At 42.5% G+C, this 24,763-nt stretch overlaps 2 protein-coding genes and 1 long non-coding RNA gene across 9 annotated transcripts in view; 2 read left to right on the top strand and 1 right to left on the bottom strand.

The window, feature by feature from the left end:
• LOC111867273 overlaps positions 1-24,763 on the bottom strand; it is a 47,067-nt gene that overhangs the window by 19,324 nt on the left and 2,980 nt on the right. For 2 of the 6 annotated variants that reach the window (XR_002843313.1, XR_004513332.1), the window contains exon 1: positions 22,657-22,784. The exons of 2 other annotated variants lie outside the window; for them this stretch is intronic. Coding sequence is in view for 2 of the 4 variants with exons in the window: in XM_033752617.1 (XP_033608508.1) it covers positions 5,628-5,651 (24 nt within the window). In the remaining 2 variants the exon portion in view is untranslated. Of the gene's footprint in view, positions 1-5,627; positions 5,919-22,656; positions 22,785-24,763 lie in introns of those variants that run through there. 2 more of the 6 variants (XM_033752617.1, XM_033752616.1) reach the window with 2 other exon arrangements.
• On the top strand, positions 834-11,334 carry LOC111867271. Of its 2 annotated transcripts, none has more exons than XM_023856975.2 (3): positions 834-1,134; positions 8,549-9,148; positions 11,097-11,334. In XM_023856975.2, exons 1-3 carry the CDS (start codon positions 1,092-1,094, stop codon positions 11,192-11,194), a joined length of 741 nt encoding a protein of 246 aa, XP_023712743.1. In that variant the 5' UTR covers positions 834-1,091; the 3' UTR covers positions 11,195-11,334. The 2 variants fall into 2 exon arrangements, with proteins under 2 accessions (XP_023712743.1, XP_023712744.1); XM_023856976.2 differs by having other exon boundaries at positions 835-1,134; positions 8,552-9,148.
• LOC111867274 lies at positions 15,344-24,182 on the top strand. The gene is made up of 3 exons (XR_004513333.1): positions 15,344-15,559; positions 18,930-19,109; positions 22,791-24,182. It is a non-coding gene; the product is annotated as an uncharacterized LOC111867274 (long non-coding RNA).

Raw genomic sequence — 24,763 nt, 5'->3', positions numbered from 1 at the left:
CGTAAAATAATTAAGTGTAGGACACTTGCACGTATCTTTTGAGAGCCTGGCAGATCGCCTCATTACTGAGTTCGTTTGTGAGTGCGTCACCACAAATCAGATTACGTAACATCGTTATGAAAAACCGGATTCTAGATGATTCTGCCATTTATGTGCCCTTCACTACTGAGCTGCTGTTCCTGTGTTCCCTATTAATGGGCCAGATTTGCCTGACACAGAAGAAATGTATCAGAGTTACATGTTCACATCTCGATGGACACATCGATTAACCTGAAGTGTTCATGGTTGCTCCCAGTCCCACCAGAATGTCAGTAAAAAATAAGCCGTGGTAACGTCTTTTTCAGTCGTCTCTAATTCATACAAATTGCGACGCATGATTTTACACACAATACCACACTAGGCTACTGCTGTGTCCTTACTAATACTTGGTTCTTTCTTCATATCATTTTACCTGTTGTTTGTGGGAGCCAGGATAGCGCAGTCGGTATAGAGACTGGCTACGGGCAGGACGGCCGAGGGGTAGGAGTTCGAGTCCCAGTAAGGGCAAGATTTCTCTCCTCTGCACGTCGTCCAGACCTGTTCTGGGCCCCATCCAGCCTCCTACCCAATGTGTACCCGGGGCTCTTTCCTCAGGGGTAAAGCGGCTTGGGTGTGAAGCTGACCGCTCACTTCCCACTATTGCCAAGGCCAAGAAAATGTGGATCTACATATCCACTCCCCCATACGCCATCATGATGTAGCGCCTTATTAGTTAAGCACCGGTCAACTTTAGCTTGCCTTTCATTTGTTGCTATACAACTCGAAAGAGCATAAACAAATCAACCACAGAGCCGGAATTCTGCCAGCCTGGTTCTAAGTATTGGCAGTAGTGATGGCAACACACAGAAGCAGCTGTACAGCCTACTTGCGACCTTCGCTGGTGTCCTCCAGTCTTGACTCACCTCACTTCAGTTCACATATGAAGACATTAGAAACTGCCCTGCAGCACATCAAGCTCCTCACAGCAACGTAGTCTGCGAGTTTCTTAACAAGGAGGCCTAGTTTTCAGTGTACTGAGACTCCTGCAGGCATTGTTTGTTTACTGGGGAAAAATGTGTCACTTCGTTATGCTTTGGGCTGTTATTATCTCGACAGGTAAGCGTCACTTCTTTCTGTTTGAATCTGTTTAATATTTCTATTTGTCGTGAATAAACCAAACAGTTTACTGGAGTGAAGAGACACGCAATTGTTCCTGTTACATCTTTCATCTCTAAGTGATAAGGTAAAAGGTAAAGTTGTCGCTGTGCTTAACTAATTAAGCACTACGCTATGAAGGTGTATGGGGGAGTAGATGTATAGATACATGTTTTCTTGACTTCGGCACTGGTTGGAGGTGAGTGGCCAGCTTCACTGTTGACCCGCTTTACCCTCGGGGAACTAGTCCCAGGTACACATTGGATAGGAGGCTGGGTGGCCCCAAAGCTGGTATGGATGCAGTGAAGAAGATAAAATCTCTTTTCCTTGCCAGAATCGATTGCAGATTCCTCGGTCTTCTAGCTCGTAGCTCAGTCACTACACCGGCTGGTATCTAGCTATTTATGTAAGCTGAATACATTCCCTTTTGGGCATCACGTTATGCTGAACCGATGCGGACCAAAATTAATTTCATTTAACACCTTTCAGAATGTGTCGCTTGTATTTAAATACTGTAAATACATTTACGGGCATGCACTGTCTTCGCTAGCTCGGAAGCCGGGATCGTGGGTTCGAATCCCACTCAGGGCATGGATGTTTGTGTGCGTTTTTCTGTGTTTGTGTACAGGTAGAGGCCTTGCGACGAGCTGATCACCTGCCCAAGGAGTCCTATCGTATGTGTAAGATTTAGAAAAACCGAAGTGAACGGAGAAGTTCGTTGAGGTAGGCCTAGGCCCACTGGGGCTGTAGTGCGAAGGAAAAAAAATACATTTACGACAACCCGTAAGTACGAGGGAGATTCAACAAGTAGATAAAAAATGGATATAGAACGTAAAATATATGATACTCGAACCTAAGAAAAAAAAAGTTATTTCACGACGTATACTCCACCAACATCGATACACGTTTCCCATCGTTTTACCACTGCATCGAAACCCGCAGCATAGAAATCTTCTGTTTCCTCAGCCACTTCCGCCTCTAGTAGTGCATCATCTGGGACTTTCGAGTCTTCTTGAGAAAATTTGTGAACGGCTTTTCACGGGAATAATTCCATTGTAAACAAGAAATATTTCTTTATGAATTTTCAAGCCGATGATCCTGGCCACTATCAGCAATCGTTTCCGTCAACGTCATCATAAGATTGTCGTAAAAATTACAAGGAACTTTGAAATAGTTGAGGCAAAGCAATGAAAGCATATGGGGAACGCAGAGTGAAGTTTATTAACATCAGGTCAGATAGGGGATCACCTTCACGGTCTTCACTGAAGGCTATTTCTGGCCTAGATTCGTTCTGAACACGGCAGCTATCATGAAGATCATAACGCGTTCACTAGGAGCCTCAACGGATTAGAGTAAAAAAATGTAGGTATCCCTGTAACAGGCCGTGGAGTCCCATAGGGTTGTGAGATTGAGGTTCCCACATTTTGTACACAGTCGGCTGAGAGATGGCANAGCCTCAACGGATTAGAGTAAAAAAATGTAGGTATCCCTGTAACAGACCGTGGAGTCCCATAGGGTTGTGAGATGTCGAGGATCCCACATTTTCTACACAATCGGCTGAGAGATGGCGGTGAGGTTGTCAGCCTTACGCGCCGACCGCCCTTTACCCCCAGGAAAATTCTGAGACAGATTCGAACCCAGGGCCATAGTGCGACTGGAAGGATTACGTCAATTGAAAAATTCATTAACCTCATCAGGAATCGAACCCATGACCATGCGGCTTGTAGCATAGTGCCTCAACTAACTATGCTACAGCGTGCACAATAAGGAGTTAAGCATAAAACACAGAAAGTGTGAAACCTCTCAGAACAAAATTCCTACTATTACCTTTTTCCAGTGACTATTTTGTGGGCTGCGGACTGATCGACAAGGGTTTGAGTAGCGGTGAGAGTAACTCTGAGCTCCACTTACTCTCCAATAAAATGGGTACCGGGGGGGGTCCCAGGGAGAAGCTTGGCATTCACCTGCATACAATGTTGAAATTAAGAATTCTTTTGGCTGTACCTTCTTTTCTCATACGTCTTCACGACTTAAGCACAGCTCCCCCGGAACGTCTGCTGCTTTCGTGGCAACGCCGAAGGAATCCCCGTTGCTGCGACCTGTTGGCTCAAGAAAATGGTAATTCCCAGCGAACGTGGGATGCTGGATATGGTGACAGCCTCTTGCTCAAGACGCGAGAGCAGAGTCAGGTTCTTGCTTGTAAGCAAGAAAGGGGACGATATGTGTTCAAACGTAAGTTAATTAGAGACTGTTCAAAATAAAAGCACCTTGAATCATTCGGGAAAACCGAGAAATACCGCGATAGACAACGGTCATATTAAGAGACTCCCAAGCACATAGGGCAGCACTGGACTTGCATCCGGGAGGTGCACGATTCGTGTGTCACCTGGAATGCGGATGTCCTAACTGGTATTCCTCAGTCCCTCGAGACAAATGCCCGGAGAGTGTCTCTATTAGGTCACGGCCCATTCCCTTTAAATCAAGAATTTAGAACGAAGCCCGCGCAGTAGGGAAGTAGGTTTCTTTTATGAGTGCTACCTGAAGTCATTCTTTATATTTCACCCAATAAATTATTATAATCGGCATATACAAAGAATCAGCATGTCCCGATCGATTCGTATCCCTCCTGCTCCTAGTTTGCTTGGGCCTTCCAATGACGAATTCTAAACAAACTTAAAAGCAATAGTGATAAAGCATCTCCTTGTTTCGGAATATTCTGAAATGGAAATACACAGCTTAACTTTATTTCTATGGTCTTTATTATGAGCTTCGTTCAAACACTTTAATTAATCATTTAATTTCACGGGTGCACGGAAAATACCAAATTCAAAGACAATACTGTACAATAGTTCTCCCGTCATGCATCAATATTTCACTGCGCTTCCAGTTTTATTAAATAATTTATGAATGAGAGTTAGGACCGCGCCATAGCTCAGGAGTTTAGTCTCCGTTTTCTCACCATGGCTGTGCGTGTTCGAGCCCGGGTCAGGTAATGTGGGATTTGTGTTGAAGAAAGTGGCACTGGGGCAGGTTTTCTCCGAATACTTCAGCTTCACCTGCAAAACTTCATTTCACCAGTTGCTCCACAATCACCACCATCTATCATCTGGGACAGTAGGCTAATAGTGGCCGCAATGCAAAGCGGACTTACATCAGTCTCACCCCACTAAGAATAATATAAACATATACACAATAGCTAGCTGAACAGTACTTAATGTACTGCAGAAACACTTGGCAGATTTCTTACGCCACTTGTTTCCAACATACTTAATGAAGCTTGCCTAACTGTGTAGTTACATTATGTATAATTGTCATATAATTGAGAATGATTAAGTGGAAATATTAGGAAGCGGGCGCTGTCTATTTTAAAGCATCAATGCAGTGCTTGAATAAAAGGAGTGAGGTAAAGCACGAAACTAGTCCTGTCAGGATAACAGGCTTTCTGGCTCAGATTCAAACAGCACACTCCTGTAGACAAGATTGAATTTTGTGGTCACCGAAACGTAACCTCTGGCAGTACTGCTGGAGTTCAAAGCCCTGTGTGGGCGGATGATTTTCCAGTCACTGTATCGAGTACCATCCTTATCGATAATGACAGTGCAAAGGTTAGCTGTGTTGCTTCATACATACACCGATACATGAGTGGTCATGAGCATTGGGCAGTGGGCTCTCTTAGGAAGCCAACAGTCACTCAGCCAGTAAAGAAATTTCCGGTCTTCCATGAAATTCGGAGGTTAATTACGTATTCATAGGAGTCCACCTATCCTCAGTCACATGAACCTAGACCACACCGCCAAATCATGTGTTTTTTTTTTAATCCATTGTAATATCATTTTCCAAATTGGTCTCTTTGTACCAGACTTTCATACTAAAATGTATTAATTTCTCATTCCTAACATCCATACTACATGTGTCTTCTATCACAGTTTGACGGTAAGTACAAGTGTCCGCCGTGTTCGCAGCGCCCTCAGGCGCACTCGTAATGAAGGTGCCTATGCCATCTGGTGACGATGTTGTCAATTTCTAGCAAGACGGCAATATTTTATCGCACGCGTCATGTGCGTGTTAAAAAAATGTAAAGCTCGCACTGTAACAAGCCGTGAAAGCCCTTCAGGTGTTGGACTTCGAGGTTCCCACATCTAGACGATCGGCTCATAGATGGCGGTAAGATTGCACATTTACGCTCCGGACCCATTTATACCCCAGGAAAATTCCTGGTACTCATTTTTGTTAGAGGCTGAGTGAACCTAGGGCCAGAGTGCGGCTGGAAGGATTAGGTCAATTCAAAGAAAAACAATTATATTATCCGGAATCGAACCCGCGACCTTTCCACTTTTAGCATAGTGCCTCAACCAACCGCGCTATCGCGTGCACGCCATATTATGTGTGTGTCAAATTTATTATTTGGTTCCGTTAGTACAATCTATGTACATCATACGTTAAAGGTTTACAACCTGTTTCAGTGTTTCGGCCATCATCAGGTATTATAGAAGCACCGTTGATATACGTGCTCTTTTCTTGCAAGGGGGTCGTCTCCGAGTGCCGACTTGAAGGATGCCGATGGCGTCTAGCGCCATTCTCATAAACTTCTTGTATAACTACAGATTTTAGGCTTCCAAGTTGGTAGCTTGTTGTTAATTTTGTTCTTGGGTTGTTGCACTATGTGGATGTGGGCGATCTTACCGACGTTTCAGAGGTATATGCTGCTTCCTTCTTCAGGGTCGAAATATGTAGTTGGTGAGTTCCTGCGCATATACGAAGAAGAGTCAGTAAATAGGTCACAAATGGAAATAAAACTGCTGTAATGGAAGTAATAGTTTTTCTATATGTGTCACTAGGGTGTACCATAGTCCAGCTTCCAGCTAGTCTAGGTAGCAGACGAGCATGCACATGTTCAGAGGCTGGTTTCAGTAGTCAAAATGGCGATCATGCTTGAGACGTATACTACCAAAAAGCAGCGTTCTGTTTTGCTTTTTTTTTTGTGTGTGTGAGCAAAAGGACACACTGCAAAGGATATTCATAAAGAAATGTTTCCTGTTTACTTAAAGTGGCTCACAAGTTTGTCGAGAAATTCTCTCAAGGACGTTCGAAAGTAGCAGAAAATGCCCAATAAGGTGAGAAAGTGCCTGAGACAACAGTAAAAAACTTCATTGCTGCGGGTTTCGACTCACTGGTAAAGCGATGGGGCAAGCTTATCAATGTTGGTGGAGGATATGTCGAGAAATTAATTTCTTTTTTCACATGTTTGACATTTTATATCGGTGACCTATTTATTGACGCTTCCTCATACATACACAAGCTGTAACTGAGAGGCGTGGGGAACTTTGGGCACGAGTACCGCTACCAAAATAGGAAACAAGAAGTTCTGGGAAGAAATAATCACCAACTTTTCTTGATACGACACGGACCCCATAAAAAGTGTCCAGAATTCTACTATTGTTGGGTATGTATCAGTTGCAGCCGTAACATTCTTTAACCGAACCGTTACTTAGCAAAGATATGGGAAATTGAGTGAGCCCTTGCCCAGCAATGAGAGGGGACACTATAGATGCACAGACAGATGGGAGTGATTTATAAAGTGCACCGTTGAGATGGGCTTAGGTGCCATGATATAGGTATCAAGTTTCATAAATGCTGGTTCAACCATTCAGAAGTTGATAGGGGGAATATACAGACAAAGAGACAGCATGGAGATCGCATAAACCTACTTTCATTTCTTTTTCAAAATGTTCATATTGTCACGTGTATTAGTGACTATAGTCGGGTTTTGGATTGGTAATTGGATTTATTGATTTCTAATTGTACAAGTACTTGTAATCACAATAAATTAAGATAACTCAAAATACATCTTCAGCCGAACCCTTCTTCCATGACTGCCTAGGACTCACTCAGTTCTGATTGGCTCTCTCCATTCCGATCTAACTGGAGGCAGAGTCACTCGGGGCGGACTCCATAGGAAACACGTCCATTGCCTAGCAATGGACGTCTACTGTTGTCACACATTTTTGTAAATTTTACCTAGCAACGGACTTATTCACCAAGTCGTAGCCTAGCAAAGGGTATATGCGTCACAGTATTAACATATGTCCGCAAAATTTTAACTTCTGAATTATAGCTGAAAGCATACATTTACAAAAAGTGCTCAAAACGTCCTCCATGAGACTCATTGCACTCCTCGACACGTCACTTCGTGATGCCGGGGTAGTGCTGAATAGTCTGGCAAGCATCCACAAGGCGATGGTGAAATGCCTCTTCGTTCTCAACAGCAGCTGCATACGCAAGGACTTTTAGATGTCCACACATGTAAAATCCAGATAATTTATATATGGCAAGCGTGGAGGCCATGCAGTGGGTCCTCCTCTACTGAGAACAGCTCGCACTGCACGGCTAAAATCTGCCGGAGCACCATCATGCATGTACCACATGACCGTCAGTGGCACCTCTTCCTGTAGCTCTGGCAGATCATGTAAGAGGAAATCTCGGTAGTGATTGCTTGTATGTCGATATGGCAAAACATGCGGACCTACCACACAGTCACCAACGAGGATATTTTGAGCGCTTATTAAAAAAATGCCCTTTCAGGGATAACTCACAAATGAAATATTTGCGGACACATCTTGATATTGATCTTTTGGTGGAGGATGTGGAACTCGTGCCCAAAATTTGCCTGCATCTTTCGGTTACACTCTTTTATATATATGTTTTTGAGAAGTAATGGGAGAAGGGGAGATAGAGTAAGAACTGGTGCCCCTTCTCATGATACTTGTGCCAAAGTTGGCTGGCAACAATACTTAAAATTTTTATCAAGACCGGGAATTAAACAGGGGATTACAGATCCTAAATTTTTAGCTTCAGTGCTATGATATGCTCATAAGAACATCCACTCGGTCTTTGACTATTCAACCGCTGAAAATGCTTGTTGAATCCATCTCGGGTCACAACAATTTTTCCACGTCTTACTGTGCTGTTCTGTGAAGTCAGAAACTTAAGATATCCTGATCCCCCACACAAAGATACATGCTGCTTGTCAGAAATAGGAATGTGAGAAACCCTTCACTACAGGAATCCATAAGTCGTGTCAGATTATAGAACCAAGAAACCACCTAGTTTGTTCATATTAGTTCTTTTTCGAATTCCTTGCGGTCGCTCAGTCTGGGAATCACCTTCAACGATATTGAAACAATGCTTCAACTGCAAGAAAATTATCCCTCTAAATGGAGGTACATCTAGCGATGAGTAGGATGACTAGCAGAAATTAATTGTTACATAAATATCTATGCTTTGGGTGTGTTCGAAGCGCAATTCCGGCATTTTATTGGCTTAAGCTCATGCGAAACTTAAACCGTCTTAATTATTAATCTGTTTCGTCTTCCAGCAGTATTGGCGTCAAAGTTGGACGAGACAGCTGCATACAAACATTATTTGTACACCGGAGCACAGAACAGCAATCCAGTCTGGGGCAGTTCACCAGATGTAGTTTCTTCAAGGCCAGAATCGCGACCGTCCAGAGCTTCAAATTTGATATTCAACGAAAACCTCTTCTGGAATCCGGATTTATTTTATCAAAGCAGGCCTGCAAATCATGGGCCACAAACCGGCATCAATGCAAACAATTTCCGACCTCAGGGGCAGAGACAGATTTTGGGTGCGGCTGGTGACAGATTTTCACATCCATCGCAACAAAATTCTTTTGCCAGGCGACCACAACTAGGAAACAATGACAACAACAGACCAAACTTGGTTCTGCCTCCCGGTGCAGACGACCCTGATGACATCTTTATATTTGATAGACCAGCTTCACCAAGGCCAAGACCCGATGGGAATGAAACGCCCTTGACGACACCTTCAGCTTCCACAACGACAGCGGTCGAGTGTGATTGCCCGTCAACGCAAGAGTTCAATCCGGTTTGCGGTACAGATGGAATCACGTACACGAATCCTGGAACGATAAAGTGCGCCATTTTCTGTGGAACAGGTAACCTGCTGTTGCTAGAAATAACCCTGTCCTAATAACAGAAAGAGTCACATAAAGATTATCATTTTGTCGAAGGCGGCGTGGTGGGAAGCTCGTCACTCCGCCGAAAGTTTATTTACGGAAATACTTCACGGGAGTTTGTTACATTTTGAATTGGGGCTCTATGCCAAATGAACTTGGGTACGTTAGGTGCCCGTTGTACAGGGATCCGAAAGACGTTCTGCGCTTGGTGATGGTATCAAAATTTCTAGGTTCCCTATTGGGATTTGTTCTTAGTCACTTATTCTATTGGTCTATTCCGTATTAACAACAATGACGGCAGTATTTTGCCTGTGGTTCTGTATGGGTGTGAAACTTAGTCTCTGACATTAAGGGAGGAACATAGAATGAAGGTGTTTGAGAACAGGGCTTTGAGGAGAATATTTGGACCGAAGAGAGACGAAGTGACAGGAGACATGAGAAAACTGCATAATGAGGTGCTTCATAACATGTACTCTTCTCCAAGTATGATTAAAATGATCAAGTCAAGGAGGATGAGATGGGCAGGGCATATAGCACGAAAGGGGAGGAGAGGAATGCATATAGGATAGTGGTGGAAAAGCCAGAAAAAGAGAGACCACTACGAAGACCAAGACATAGGCGGGTGGACAGTATTAAGATGGAACTTAGAGAGGTAGGATGGGATAGCATGGATTGGATTGATCTGACTCAGGATAGGGACCAATGAAGGGCTCTTGTGAACACGATAATGAACCTTCGGGTTCCAAAAAATGCTGGGAAATTCTTGAATAGCTGCGCAACAGGCGGCTTATCAAGAAGGGCTTGAAGGGTTTGAATCTCAACCGGGGCACCGAATATCCTGATCGAGGATTTTCATGGCTTTCCCCAGTCCCTCAAAACAAAAGGCGGGGTAGTAGGTCCTAGGTCATGAGCAGTAATGACCGAGTCCTTCCGTAGTCCATCCAATTCATTAATCAATAATCATCCCACAGAAAGTTATATCTTCTTGGATATAACGAGGTGTAGACCGTTGGCAGTCAACCGACGTTTCAGAGGAAATTGTCGCCTCCATCTTCGAGTTGAAGAGTAAGTCAAGCCCTAAACCAGCAAGAGCGGGCAGCAAGCGAAGCTAAGTTTCATCGGTCTACATGGCGTTATGTTCCGGAAGACAGAACTCTTTCTAACCATTGCATTGAGAACCTGAAATCCTACATCACCCTGCAGTTCGGCGACATGTAGCCTGAGCTTCTGATAGCATGTTAAATAAACCAGAAATAAATAAAGTATGGAAACCAGCTTCGAGCTGGGCAATAAGGTTTCTGTTTCCGGCAGAGGTAGAAATGTGGGTCCTGGAGCCCACACAGCCTCCTGCATATTGACTAGAGATTCTTCCTCTGGTATCTAAGCGACACCAGCGTGAAGCTGACTGCTCACCTCCATTTAGTAGCGAGATCCGAAATGTATCGAGCTATATGGTCATGATCTCTGNATTACCGGCTCTTACCAGATAAAGGTAATATTGGTAATTTTTTTTTTTTTAGTTTCTTGGGGCGGGGTGAGACTGAGTCCACTTGGTACGTCGGCTACTAACTGGCCTGTTGCACCAGCCCCGGATGGTAGATGATGAATATGGAGCAATCGGTCGAATGAGAATTGGCAGGGGAAACCGAAATCTTCGGAGAAAATCTGCCCCAGTGCCACTTTGTCCACCACAAATCCTACATGACCTGACCTGGACTCGAAGCCGGGCCGCAGCGATGGGAAGCCGGACACTAACGGCCTGAGCTATGGCCCGGCCAAAGGGGAGAATCAATAGACTTTATATTTATAATAGTATACTTTGAAAGTAATTATGTGAGTGTTGAAAATTGCGAATTTATAAGTAGAACAGACTATAAAGCAAATGTTCTTACCGTCACGCACATTAGTTTTGTTTTATTTCTTTCAGATGTCAGTCTGAAATATTACGGCTCTTGTGTGTCGACTTCTACGTCAGCTCCGACGTCTTCAGCGTCGCCGCCCATCGCCAGTCCTTCACAGCGATGAAAAGAATTTGCTGTTTTTAAAACATTGTGTTCGACTTTAAATTATCTTAATATTCACCTCTGAGAATATAAAATGTAATACATTTTGAATATGTTGAGAACTGGGTCACTTATGAAGAGAAAATTACGGTATAAGTGCAATGTGTATACATTTTTAATTTCTCCTTCTACGAGTATTTACTCTCTTCTTCCCCCTCATCCTTCTGCTCTCCGCTTTCTTCCTCATTCTCATATTTCTTTTAGATTCTTGTTCTGGTAAGCAGTAGGGTTCCCAGAACAGAGGAACCTCCCCCCCACCACCACCAAAAAAAAATAAACCAAAATAATCGAAGTGCAACTTATATTAGGCCTGTTATCGCTTTCATGACAGTTATATAAACATTCTGTCTACAGGTTTCGTTAGGATTGTTTTGATGCATCCTGTACAAAATTATTCCTTGTAAATTTGATGAACGTCGGTCACGGTAGCCAAGCGGTCTAAGGCATGTACTGTCTTCGCTAACTCGGACGCTAGGATCGTGAGTTCGAATCCCATACAAGGCATGGATATTTGGTGTGTGTGTGTGTGCTTATTCTGTGTTTAGGTAGAGGCCTAGAGCTGATCACCCGTCCAAGGCGTCCTACCGTCTGTAAAATGGTCAAGAAACTGAGAAAAGAATTTGGCAAATAGTTCGTAGTATGGGCGATTGACCTATTGTTAAAAAATAACATAAACAGTGGAATGACAATAAGAGATCATAATTAAGCTCATGAAAAAAACAAAAGAAAAATAAAGTCATGGAATATTTGCTACAATTCGGTTCAGATTTTTTTAAGTTCCAGTCTGACATTTGAAAACCTGCAGCTTGGACACACAAAACTAAGATTGTGCTTGTTTTGCATGGGTAATTCTGTTCAAACGGAAGAGGGGTGTTGCAAGGGTGGCGCGTTTTCTTTCCTCTTGACGTGGGTTGAGGATCCTGCTTCATAACGAGCTGTGGTTTTCCGGCCTTGGTCTTTCCGAAAAGCTTCAAACCACACAGGATGTAATATGGAACGACAGTACGTACAGTCTCTGCAACAACTATTCTATCGATTAAACTTTATACCGACTGAACATCGCGTTCCTGCTTCATATTAGAAGTTCTGCAGTTTCGAAAAGCGCGGACTGGAGACCCTTCACCTTACCAAATGCTTCTGCTCGTTCCTTGCATGACTTAACCTTTGATCTTGAAGATGGACGCGATATATTCCTCTGAAACATCGGGTTCTCTCTGAATTACATGGCGTTTCAACACACAAGACCCTACTACTTTGTCATCTCCAAGTTTAGTGTGGTTTTCCTCAGCCCTCCGGGAAACTTTTGGAATAGTATGTTATAGTAAGCCACGACTTGTCTTCGCTCGCTCGGAAGCCGAGATCGTGCGTTCGAATCCCACTCAGGGCATGGATGTTTTTGTGCGTTTTTCTGTGTTTATGTACAGGTAGAGGCCTTGCGACGAGCTGATCACCCGCCCAAGGAGTCCTACCGAACGTGTAAGATCTAGAAAAACTGAAGTGAACGGAGATGTTCATGGAGGTAGACCTAGGCCCACTGGGGCTGTAGTGCCAAGGAAAAGAAAAAGTAAGCCACGACTGCATCTTTCCCTATCCTTTCGATTTCACAATTCCTAATTAGCCCACCATTCCAGGCGTCTGTATTTGAAAAGACCGTTAAATAACCAAGGAACAAATCAATTACTTCACACTGAACCTCAGCTACTGAGGAATCCGAGTGTTCTTTACGCCATCACAAGAGCCCATCCTTAGACTACTCTTATGGTTTCGTTATGTACATCCCAGTGTCTGTACCCCTTTAATGTTTTTTTCGTATCAGTGATACTAACATGGCTACCACGCGAACATCTGAGGCCTGAGCAACAGTAAAAGTATGGGACTAAAGTTTTCTGTGTGAAAAACAAAGCAACATTCGTTAGGAACTTCTACTAATTTAAACAAAACAACAAAATGATGGGCCCGAAATTCGGGGTGAAGCTACACAATTATATGACAATACACCCTAAATTTACCACGAAATTAGATAAGTATTCCACAGCTAGCTTTGACACGAAAATTCCTGTCTTTTGGGAAGTGACGTCATGAAGTCTGGGAGATGTTTACCCATGTTTTGAAGTCTTTAAGTAATGCATCCTGCTGTGTGCCATACCATATGCAAATTATCGTATTAATTGCTGTCAAACACAACACACCGGGCAAGAGTAATATATGGATCCATATATAATTCGTAATTCAATGGTAATAAAACTTGTTGGTTTTATCTCCTGAGGACAGCTGTATGAGTCGAAGCATTTCTCGACATTGAATTCTAGACCAATAAAACTCAATTGTACGTAATAATATGTAAGTGAGTCATTTGGTGAATTGTTGGCTTTGACAGGAATTAATACGATAATCTATATACAGATGTTTTGAAGGTTCGTCAGTAAACATCTACCAGACCGCACGGCTTCATACCCTAGAAGACAGTAATCTACATAGTCATCGCCATGAGAACCCCAAATCTTATATTGGTTTATGAGTACTCCATAAATGGCTCTTTCTATGGTGTACTGTTTAGACTAACTGAAACGTATAAGTCTTTCTAATTTTGTGGCGAATTTAGAATGTCGTGTCATGAAATGAGGCACATCACGAAATTTGATAGATTGAGACCTCTACCCTACATTTAGCCTCTGTTTTGATGATGACTGCTAAGAAATCACTGGAGAGAGACAAACATGAAATTTTGTATAAGGTTAGATGACAAATGCTGCGCAAGCTTAACCCGCAACGGCATGAATTATTCAGGCGTGCATAAGAAGAAACTTGTGCGACTGAACATAGTAATGAGTAGTAGTAGTAGTAGTAGTAGTAGTAGTAGTAATGATAGAAAGAACAGAACCGTCATACGCCTCTTCTTACCAACGATTAAAATTTGTAATATGATATAAAGTGTAAACTTCTGATTAGAATTTGGATTCGATTTTACGGAAATTTTGGAAATGAACCCTTAATTGGCAGGTATTTACCCATATGTTCATCTCACTCAATTTGTTTTGTAGAAGCATGCTACTGGAGTGACCTACTCAAAATAGTCGTAAGAAATGATTCATTTTGGGTCCATATTACGTCTAATATGATTTATACTTTACATAAAGTTCAAACTGAACATCCTTCGAAGAAGTGGCAAAATTAAAATTCTCGAAATACTTATGGTATTCATTTGAAATCCATTGTCTTCCCTCCTAATTTCCGAAAAAGTGAAGACAGCAGAAAAAAAAATCTCATTGTTTATGTAGGTATAAAATATGGTCTTTTACTCTCAGCAAAGAATATACATTACATGTGTCTGAAAACAATGCACTCAAGAAAGTATTAGGTTAGGTGTATAACTGGGACAAGTTCCTTCTCCTGCAATTTCTCTTATGTATAGGTCAACTGATGCCAAACACATTGACCGCTTGGTCTAAGGTATAAAGTGCCTTACCGGGACAAGTTCCTTCTCCTGCAGTTTCTCTTATGTATAGGTCAACTGATGCCAAACACATTGGCCGCTTGGTCTAAGGCGTCTAAGGTATAAAGTGCCTTCGCTCGCCCGAACGCTGGGGTAATGGGTTCGAATCCCACTCAAGGCATGGATGTCTGTTTACCTTTTTTATCTCTTTCTGTTGTTCTGTGTGTAGGTAGAGTTCTTGCGATGGGCTGATCCCCCGTCCAAGGAGATTAAGAGACTGAAAGAATGGCCAAGGTCCACAAGGGCTGTAGAGCTATAGAGTGGTAATGTTTCGAAGCTACGGCTAGGACTGGGGCTACTAGTGATGCATAAAACATTTGGTTGTTGAAACGGTTTGAGGAGGGGCGAATTATGTTAGAATCCCAAGGGATGGGACTAACATTAGGAGGGATCTCTGGAAGGCAGGCTATAAATATGAGGGGTGCAAGAAGCTGACTCAGGATTGGGTCTATTTCTGGCGTTTTGTGTCAGAGATGCTGAACCTTCTGGTTCTACTACAACATTAGTATTACGCAATTAACTAGGTCACGTTATTTGTATACATCACTATAGTGAATCATCGCCATAATTAATATTATGTTATATATATTGGAAAATTTCTGAAGTTTTACCAGTCTGTGATTTATGAGCCCGAGAGGGAGATAGTGGAGCTGTCGTGAATGAGTGTGTGAGTGGTGCACATATATCTTGGCGGCAAGGACCTCACATATCACAGGCACACACAGGCCTCAGACTTCCGGAAAGTGACAGTCTCCCTAGACGTCTTGAGAAAAGAGAAAGTTCCAGAAAGTGAAATCAACATCATGAAACTAACAACAACGCTACTCCTGATATGTAAGTACTCGGTCACTAGGATACTTTTGTTTCCTTTATGTAAGCGTGACGTCCAGTTACATCAGAGGCGGTGTATGGGTTAAGTGAAACCAGTAAAGGAGTCTGGGATTTTATTTTAGAGCTAGCAGCCGAAAGTCATTGACTAACATTGGCACTTCTTCTGAGTAGACCGGCGCATCACTTCTGCTTTTGCTACGCTTTCTCTTCATTTCGGTATTTCTATATTAATCACTGTAGGTGTGAAATGTAGAGCAGGCTAATAAAATATAATTTGTATATACTTGAATTCGAGAGGATCTGACATGTGCAGTTTTCTACAGATTTTTGTTTAAAGCAGGTAGTTTTTTTTATTGCTAGTGGGGTGGGACTAAGTCCCTTGTACTGCGGCCACTTCTGGCCTATTGTACCAGCCCCAGATGACAGGTGAGGGTGATTGTGGAGCAATTGGTGGAAAGAAGATCGGCAGGGGAAACCGAAGTACTCGGAGAAAACCTGCCCCATCGCCACTTTGTCCACCACAAATCCCACTTGACCAGACCCGGGATCGAACCCGGGCCGCCGCGATGGGAAGCCAGCGACTAACCGCTTGAGCTATGGCGCGGCCTTTATACAGGTAGTGCTACATAAAATTGCAGTTCATGATTTATTGGCAAACAACTGATGCCTAGCGGCAAATTTGTCAAAAACTGCATATCTGCCGGTGCAATATATATTTCAGTCTTGAGGCTAAAACTGAGAATGACATTACCGGCAAAATGTTTCAGGAAAATGTAGCTTCTTCCTCTTTTCTATCTTTGTTTTATTTTTTAGAAATTAGGATCGACGCATTAATGCCGTTATATTTATCAAGCCTCACAATATCGGCATCAACTTTCCTTCTTGTACAGTCTCTCATGTAATATACAGTAAGCTAATCTTAACCGGATGTTACAAGGGTGACCAAATCAAGTAGGATGAGATAAACAGGGCATATAGCACAAATGGTGGTAGATGAAATATGCAAATTTTCGGTCGGAAATCCCGAAAAGAAGGAACAGCTTGTGAGACCTAGGTCTGGATAAGAGGATAATACTAAAATGGGTTTCAAGAAATGGGAGAATATAATGTGCACTGCAACTGTACGTATAAGAACAAGGATTAGTAGCGTGATCTTATGAACAAGGTGATACACCTTACGGTACGAAAATCATACGGTGAATTTTTTTATTAGTGAAGTGACTATTAACTCTCAAAAATTATCTGCTGTATGGAGTCTGTCAATGTATACAATATGGTGCCTAATCCTTTCTGTTGCGCTGAATCGTAAGTATTTCGATGACGCTCGAGTTCAGGTTCATGTAAAGCAGAGGTTACAGTGGACCGATAAGGATGAAGATGGAAGCAGCCTGTCACACGAGAACGCAGTGTCCAGTGCAGGACTATCACACCACATTTATTCAAAATCCATTAACTTATCTGAATGATGAAACATAATCGAACTGACAAAACACTACCTCTCTTTGAAGCGCTCATGTCTTGCAAAAAACTCATAGCCTGAGTGATTTAATGGCGCCTGTCACGTAGTCAGTGATGTGTCGCAATTTATTCCACTGACCGACATTAAGCTAGTTAATATAAATGTCATTGACTGCAGAACTTGGCAAGATCTTGTTTCGTCAGCCCCAGTATGATAGTAGACGCTTTTGTGCTATTTATATCACGAACAGGACGACCAGAGATAACACTGACAAGCAGTTGTCAACGAGGGGACCATGAGGAGAACTCGAGTTTGTGTTCAAGCGATCTGAACACCGACACTTTAAATAGGAAGAGTAATATCTTCTGGACTGTGACACCGTGTAACCTGAAAGTAATCTGAGTGGAGTATTTGTCCCTTGCTTGCTTGGGCCTATTCTTCACACCTGAAAATGTAAGCAATACGTTCTTCAGAAACGTCGCTAAACGTCCACCAGGGTACATACAAGGCATCACGTCTCAGAAGCTAACGCTCTTCAGACTCACCGCTGTAAGAACTTCGAATCCCCAACAATCAAATAAAAATAATTTTCGCAGTTTGCGTCCTGTTGTGTGTCAAAAACGTATGGTTAAGTAAGGTTATCCGTCAACATAACAAAAATTGGGTTTCAATCAAATAATATTTCTAACGTTGAATTTTGTTTCTTACCGCTACATGTCTCTGCCCTCATGGGACCATCATCAGGCAGCCCACGTTGCACCAAACAACGACGCATACGAAGCCCATACGGAAGGAAGACACACACATATTTGCGATAACAATATATTACGACTTACACCCAAGATGATATACTGCATGTAATATTAACATACCGTAACAGCCCCAAGGTAATAGCATCCATAAATATTTTTTATACAGCACAACTCCGGGCGAAATAACTTCCACATTATGAGAGGCTTAAACAACGCGGATTCACATTTTAACCATATATTCCCTAATTTTTAATATTGTTCATTTATTTTACTTGTGTAAAGTTTAATTTTTATTTGTAATTCTCTGTTGTTAATATACAGTATCTTTCGGTCATATTAATCACCTTCGATATCTGCTAATATATTTAAATACAAATTCCTTGTAAACTTCTAATATTTTGATAATGGTAATATTGTAATTGCCGGTCACGGTAGCCGAGCGGTCTAAGGCATGCACTGTCTTCGCTCGCTCGGAAGCCGGGATCGTGGGTTCGAATCCCACTCAGGGCATGGATGTTTGTGTGCGTTTTTCTGTGTTTGTGTACAGGTAGAGGCCTTGCGACGAGCTGATCACTCGCCCAAGGAGTCCTACCGAATGTCTAAGATCTAGTAAACCGAAGTGAAACTGAGAGTTTCATGGAGGTAGGCCTAGGCCCACTGGGGCTGTAGTGCCAAGGGGGAAAAAAATATATTGTAATTATCATATTATAACATAAGGCATAACTTCTATAATACAGACGCGTTGCACCACACTATGGATCCATATTGAGAGTTCAATTAACCTAAGTCGTGTTATGTAACACTGTCTGACGATGGTCGCATGAGGACCGAAACATGTAGCGGTAAGAAATAAAATTCAGTCTGATAAATATTGATTGATTGGAAACCCCATATTTTGTTGTTGTTTTGATGTTTAACCTCACATAATCATATGGACAAATAAACCAGGAAGGACACGTAGGGGTATTATGTAATTACATTAATTAAAATTCGGCATTCTTATAAAACATTAAGTTATCAGTATATAACACTGATTTTGATAGTTATGTCTAGAGGTTGGTCAGCAAGGAAGACGCTAGTATCGAGAAATAAAAAGCGACGTTGAGTAAACACAGTAGCATCAATGGGTTCGTCTAATTCTACATTACTTTCTGATTTCAAGGTTTGCTGACTGTGAAATCTGCGGTACAGACTCCTTTGCCAAATCGGTCCCTGTGGTGGCAATGTGAATTCGTGTGTGAAGAGCAGTACAAGCCCGTCTGTGCAGTGGACGAAACTGGAGTCATGAAGAGTTTCCCAAACCGATGCAAATTTGAACTCGCCAACTGCATGTCTATCAGATGTGAGTAACACTTATTTCTAAATACGTAATCACACGAGAGAGAAGGTAAAGCCCATTGTAATAGGCTTATTGATATTGTCACACATATTTCCTGTGCCGGGGTTCGCCTACGGGGACTCTAAAGTCAAAGTCACATTGCGACTGACGGTCGGTCACTCAGTCAGTAAGTCTTGGTGTCGAGTCCCATCTGGGGTTCATGACCAGATATTTATTACTGTTTGACAGTTACGGTCTTGTTTTCTGTGGGGCGCCCTCTCTGACGAGAGGACTAGTCTGTCTTTTGTACATGACGCTGTTCTTTGCCAGCGTGGTCTTTCTCGGGTCCGAGTACCTTGTGACTTGCGATCATATTTTACTGTCTCAGATTTTAGACTTCCCTTTTCGTCACCTCCTACGATTCGCAGGGTCACTACGGGGACTCCAGCCAACAGCTCATGCTTATAACATATCGGCACGGACCGCATAGAAAACACCGCTTCTCTGTTGCAGTGCATTTTTTGTCGTGGAATTTTCACGTTCGTGTCTGTTGGCGGAGCCGTTACCTAGCAACTATACAACAGCCATTGCTAAATAATGGCTCCGCAAACAAGCATGTATCCAAGGCAACAAAGGAACACAGCAATGTTGTACTGAACGTTTTCCAAGCGGTCCGTGCCGAGACGTTATAACCAGGATCAGCACGCAGTTACAGTGAAACCTATGTGGAGGCGGGGTCGAATACCTCCATCATGACCGTGCGAGTCGTAGGAGCCGATGAAAAGGGAAGCCTCAAATCTGAGACAGTAAAATATGGTCGCTAGTTCCAAGGGACTCAGATCCGAGAAAGACCACGCTGGCAAAGAACAGCGTCATGTACAAATGATAGACCAGTCCTCTCGTCAGAGAGGGCGTCCCACAAAAACAAGACCGTAACTGTCAAACAGAAATAATTATCTTGTCATCTGCCCCAGACGGGCTCGATACTAAGACTTGCTGACTGACTGACTGACTGACCGTCAGTCGCAATGTGACTTCGACTTTGATTTGAGTTGCAGTGAGTAGTTAAGGAACCGCTGGGGTTCAGATGGTGCGAGCTGTTACTGTTAGAAGCTGGTAGCTAAGGCCGGGGACAATTCGGGAACCAAGAGGAAGGGAGCGTCCGCCATTGGAAGCCGATACCAAACAACGACAATGAAGACGTGACTATGGAAACTAGAGTGTGTGTAACGGTGAACTGTGCAGTGTAGGCACGTGCTGTATCAAGGAGTCCAATAAATCTGAGCCGTCAATCCAAACCCGTCTATATTCACACGCCATCTTGAAAATGCGTAAAGTAAGTAAAGTAAAGCTATCCCTGTAACAGACCGTGGAGGCCCATAGGGTTGTGAGATGTTCAGGTTCCCACATTTTCTAGACAATCGGTTCATAGATGGCGGCAAGGTTTTCAGCCTTACGCGCCGGCCGCCCTTTACCCCCAAGAATATTCCAAGAATATTCCTGGAACACTTCTGTTAGAGGCTGAGTCGACCCCAGGGCCATAATGAGGCTGGAAGGATTATGTCAATTGAAAATATCCACCCCCTCGGGAATTGATCCAGCGACCTTCCGGTTTGTAGCATAGTGCCTCAACCAACTACGAAACTATGAAGTTTGTTCTATTGTTTCATAAGTTACTAGCATACAACAATTGGACACAGTTCTCCAAAAGAAAGGCTGAGACTCTATACACACAGCGCCGTCCCATCCAGACCCTCCCTGCGGTGGGATCACTGCAGTCGAATGGCTTGCATCGAACCCTAAACAATGCTACTAAACAACAAAACAAACTCCGTGGCCTGTAGTCCGCAAGCGAACTATTGACCGAGCGACCACCGTTTGTCGGCGAAGTAAGTGCAAACTTTAGCGGGTAGAGGACGTCGCGTGGTCAGCACAACGAATCCCCATGGCTGTTAATTTCGGTTTTCTAGACTGGAGCCGCTACTTTTCCATTCGAGTAGCTCCTCAATTATCCTCCTCTTTCTCGCTGCTAAGGCTTGGATTCAATCCTGGGTGACTTCATGTGAGATTCATGGTGGACAAACTGTCATTGCAGTAGGATTTTCTTCGAGTTTCTTTCTACTTCTCTTCCAATCGATGCTCTGTCATAGCTCCCTACTCATCTTCCATTGCCCCCTGAGGCGTGCGACAGCCCTGAGCTCGCAAGACATTGTCATATCCTCAGTCTTCAAGTTTAGGACTTCATTCCTGACCAGCACTAGGCTGGTAACAGGGCTAATGAAGTCATTTATGTTGCCACATGTATGAGTGAGAGTATGTATTTCATCCATACAAGGGTATGGATTGGGGATTGAATTTATTGACCACTTACAGGTCGTAACTGCCGGTAACTATAACAGTATCGTTAATTTTCACATTTTATAGTTCACTACAGCACAGATAACGCTTTTCGGTCAGCTGTCACTAGTCGTTTCCTGATAATTGCTTCTAACAATAGAGATACTTCAGCTTCCGCGCTCACTTCGTTACTGTTCTGCGAGTATCCCACAACTATACTAACTGCGCCAAGTCTTCGCTTCACATACTCCCTTAAAACTCTGAATTCTTGTCAAAGTCAAAGTCACATTGCGACTGACGGTCAGTCAGTCAGTAAGTCTTTGTTCCGAGCCTCAAATGGGGCTCATGACTGACCGTCAGTCGCAATGTGACTTTGATTCTTGGCCATAGACGAAAAGGGAAGTTTAAAATCTGAGACAGTAAATATGGTCGCGAGTCCCAAGGGACTAGGACCCGAGAAATACTACGCTGGCAAGGGCCTGCAGCATATACAAAAGCGAGACCCGTCCTCTCGTCAGAAAAGGCGCCCCACAGAAAAAAACCGTAACTGTCACACAGTAATAAATATCTGGTCATGAACCCCAAATGGGACTGGACACCAAGACTTAATGACTGACTGACCGACCGTCAGTCGCAATGTGACTTTGACTTTGGCTTTAACAAGAAATTAGAGAGTTTTAAGGGAGTATGTGAAGAGAAGACGTGGTGCAGTTAGTAGAGTTGTGGGATATTCGCAGAACAATAACGAAGTGAGCGCGGAAGCTGAAGTATCTCCATTGTTAGAAGCAATTATTAGGAAACGACTAGTGACAGCTGACCGAAAAGAGTTAGCTGTGCTGTAGTGAACTATAAAATGTGAAAATTAGCTATACTGTTATAGTTACCGGTAGTCACGACCTGTAAGTGGTCAATAAATCCAATAAGAAGAATAAATCCAATTCCTGTTATCCTCCTTGTAACATATCGACACGGACCACGTATAAAACACCTTTCATTATTGTACTGCAGTCGTTTTCGTGGAAACATTTTCGTTAGCGAAGGCGTTAGTCAGTAACGGCCGCATATACTTGCTCATTAAAATGTGTTGCCTAACAGCGGATGTTGTTTCGTTGTTTGTTTCGAAATCGTTGCTCAGTAACGGGTCTACACGTTACATTATGTGACAAAAGAGAAGGGAAAAGCCTGTCTTTATATGTTGAGATAGGCGTAAGCTTTCTGTCACTTTTTGACTTACCAACTGTAAGTTTGTATCTCCAGAAAATGAACCAGTGAGAAATGCAATGCGTTGGCTCCTTTGCTTAAGATGAGTGTGAAACTTCTGTCAGCCTTAATGTTTTCCTGATGCGTGTCTTCAACGTTCCATTTCAGACCACGCCGTGGTGAAGGAGGGCGAATGCTGATAGCGGACTTTATGACGTAAACCACACCGTCTCCTGACCAGATAATATAACCAAATACAAGTGATCAAGGAAGAAAGGACAGCAACGCAGTTTTTCATTGGAGCTTCAGTACAATAGATTAAACTGTGAATCTCACATATATGTAATTAAACTCCGTTAGAATAAGTTAACCAGTAAGAAATTATCCTCATTTTATAAAATCGGTAGACAACAGAATTATTCAAACTGAGAAGTAACTATATCAAACAAACAATCTTTCAATATGGAGACATATTCCTTCTTTACCCCTTAAATCGATGTAAACCCCCTCAACTCCAAGTTTAGCGGTTTTCTTGTAATAAACTTCAACTTCTTCATACGTGAGTGTTTACTTATTTATGTAAGCTCAGAACGTAGAGGTAAGATATTTTAGAATAGTTAAAGGCTGCACTAAAGTAGTTCTTATTAAGAATGAAGAATTATAAAGAACTGAAAGTAAAATAAGAAAATAACAGAAAAGATGAACGCACATGAAACTCGATAAATCATTTGGGAAAAAATTGACGAAAGAACACCCAAACGAATTCTACAGCATAAGAGAAAATGACGAGGTGACCGAGGAAGACCTTGGAAAAAGATGGAATGAATGTGAGAAGCCTGAAAAGACATTACTGCCCGTACCGTAAAAGGGAGAAAAATACACCAACGACAATATTCCTTCGGTACCGTAACTCAAAACCTGCTACTAGACATGATCCTAAGCCAGCTCTATCCGCGTCCTCTGATTATATCAATCTCCGTTTTCCAGTAACTATTTCAAGAGGTTCATTATCACCACCACCACCATCATCATCATCATCATCATCATCTCGATGTATTTGGCCCTGTTTTGGGCGTTTCGTCCTTGAAAATTTCGTTGGTCCCTCCGTCTTAACTGTAGGCGCCCCATGTTTCCTCGTCTTGTTGGTTTGTATGTTAAAATTTTCTTTGAAGTTCGTCTATCTTCCTTTCGTAGAACGTAATGCTTCCACTGCGAACTATATTTTAAAATTTTATTATTAAACTTAAAGTATTCATTTCGAATTACTGGATTTTGTTACTTTGTTCATCAGTCGGTATTCTACAAAACTAGAAAATACCGGACAGTGGGCAGAACCCAGTAATTCCGACTGTTATACACCATCGTCAGAACTCTTTAGAATCTGCTTGAAGTATTCAGTTCTTCATAGTTCTTTGTATTTCTTATTTGATCCTTTCTTGTGTGGCCTGATACACTCGGCAAAAATTTAGGCTCTGTGTTTTTTTTATTATAGTCCAAGTTTCGTATCCATATGTAAGTAGAGATACCACCATATTTTTATAGAATTTTATCTGTGTAATATTTCTTGTCTTGTTATTTTGTGTCCTTGAAGATCAAAATTCTATATCCTTTATGCTCTCCCCATCCGAATAACACGTCGAACCTAAGCCCCTTAGATATCACTGTTGCGACAATAGTATGGGGCCTGTATACGTCAGAAGGTTTCTCGTTGCGTAATTTATATCCGTTCACTGAAATAACGACGCGACGTTTCACAGTCATACAAATGAACCTGCATAGTTGTTTTACATTGGATATATGTTTTGATCGTTAAGGTTTTGGAGAATAATGAGGCAATAATGAATTATAAAATGAATAAGGGCTTCTTTTTTGAAAATGTGGCAATCACAGTGGCCGCGAGGTCTAACGCATGAACTGTCTTCGCTCGCTCAAACACTGAGGTAGTGGGTTCATATCCCACCCAGAGCATGGATGTCTGTAGGTTTTTTCTCTGTTTGCGTTGTTCTGTGTTTAAGCAGAGGTCTTGCGACGGGCTGATCCTCCGTCCAAGGAGTCCCATCAACTGTGTATAGGATTATGAAACCGGAAAAGCGGCCAGGGCCCAACAAAGTACTGTAAAGCAATAAAAATAAAATAATAAT

The sequence above is a fragment of the Cryptotermes secundus genome, unplaced genomic scaffold (genome assembly GCF_002891405.2).
Source record: "Cryptotermes secundus unplaced genomic scaffold, Csec_1.0 scaffold1475, whole genome shotgun sequence".
NCBI lineage: Eukaryota > Metazoa > Arthropoda > Insecta > Blattodea > Kalotermitidae > Cryptotermes > Cryptotermes secundus.
The sequence above is the reverse complement of the archived record's forward strand: the minus strand, read 5'-3'. Positions and strand labels throughout refer to the sequence as shown.

Bases quoted from the DNA above. Each gene is read 5' to 3' on its own strand.
- LOC111867271 (XM_023856975.2), top strand. From the start codon at position 1,092: ATGTGTCACTTCGTTATGCTTTGGGCTGTTATTATCTCGACAG. The intron at 1,135-8,548 runs GTAAGCGTCACT...TTCGTCTTCCAG, and splicing joins GGCTGTTATTATCTCGACAG to CAGTATTGGCGTCAAAGTTG. The intron at 9,149-11,096 runs GTAACCTGCTGT...TATTTCTTTCAG, and splicing joins CGCCATTTTCTGTGGAACAG to ATGTCAGTCTGAAATATTAC.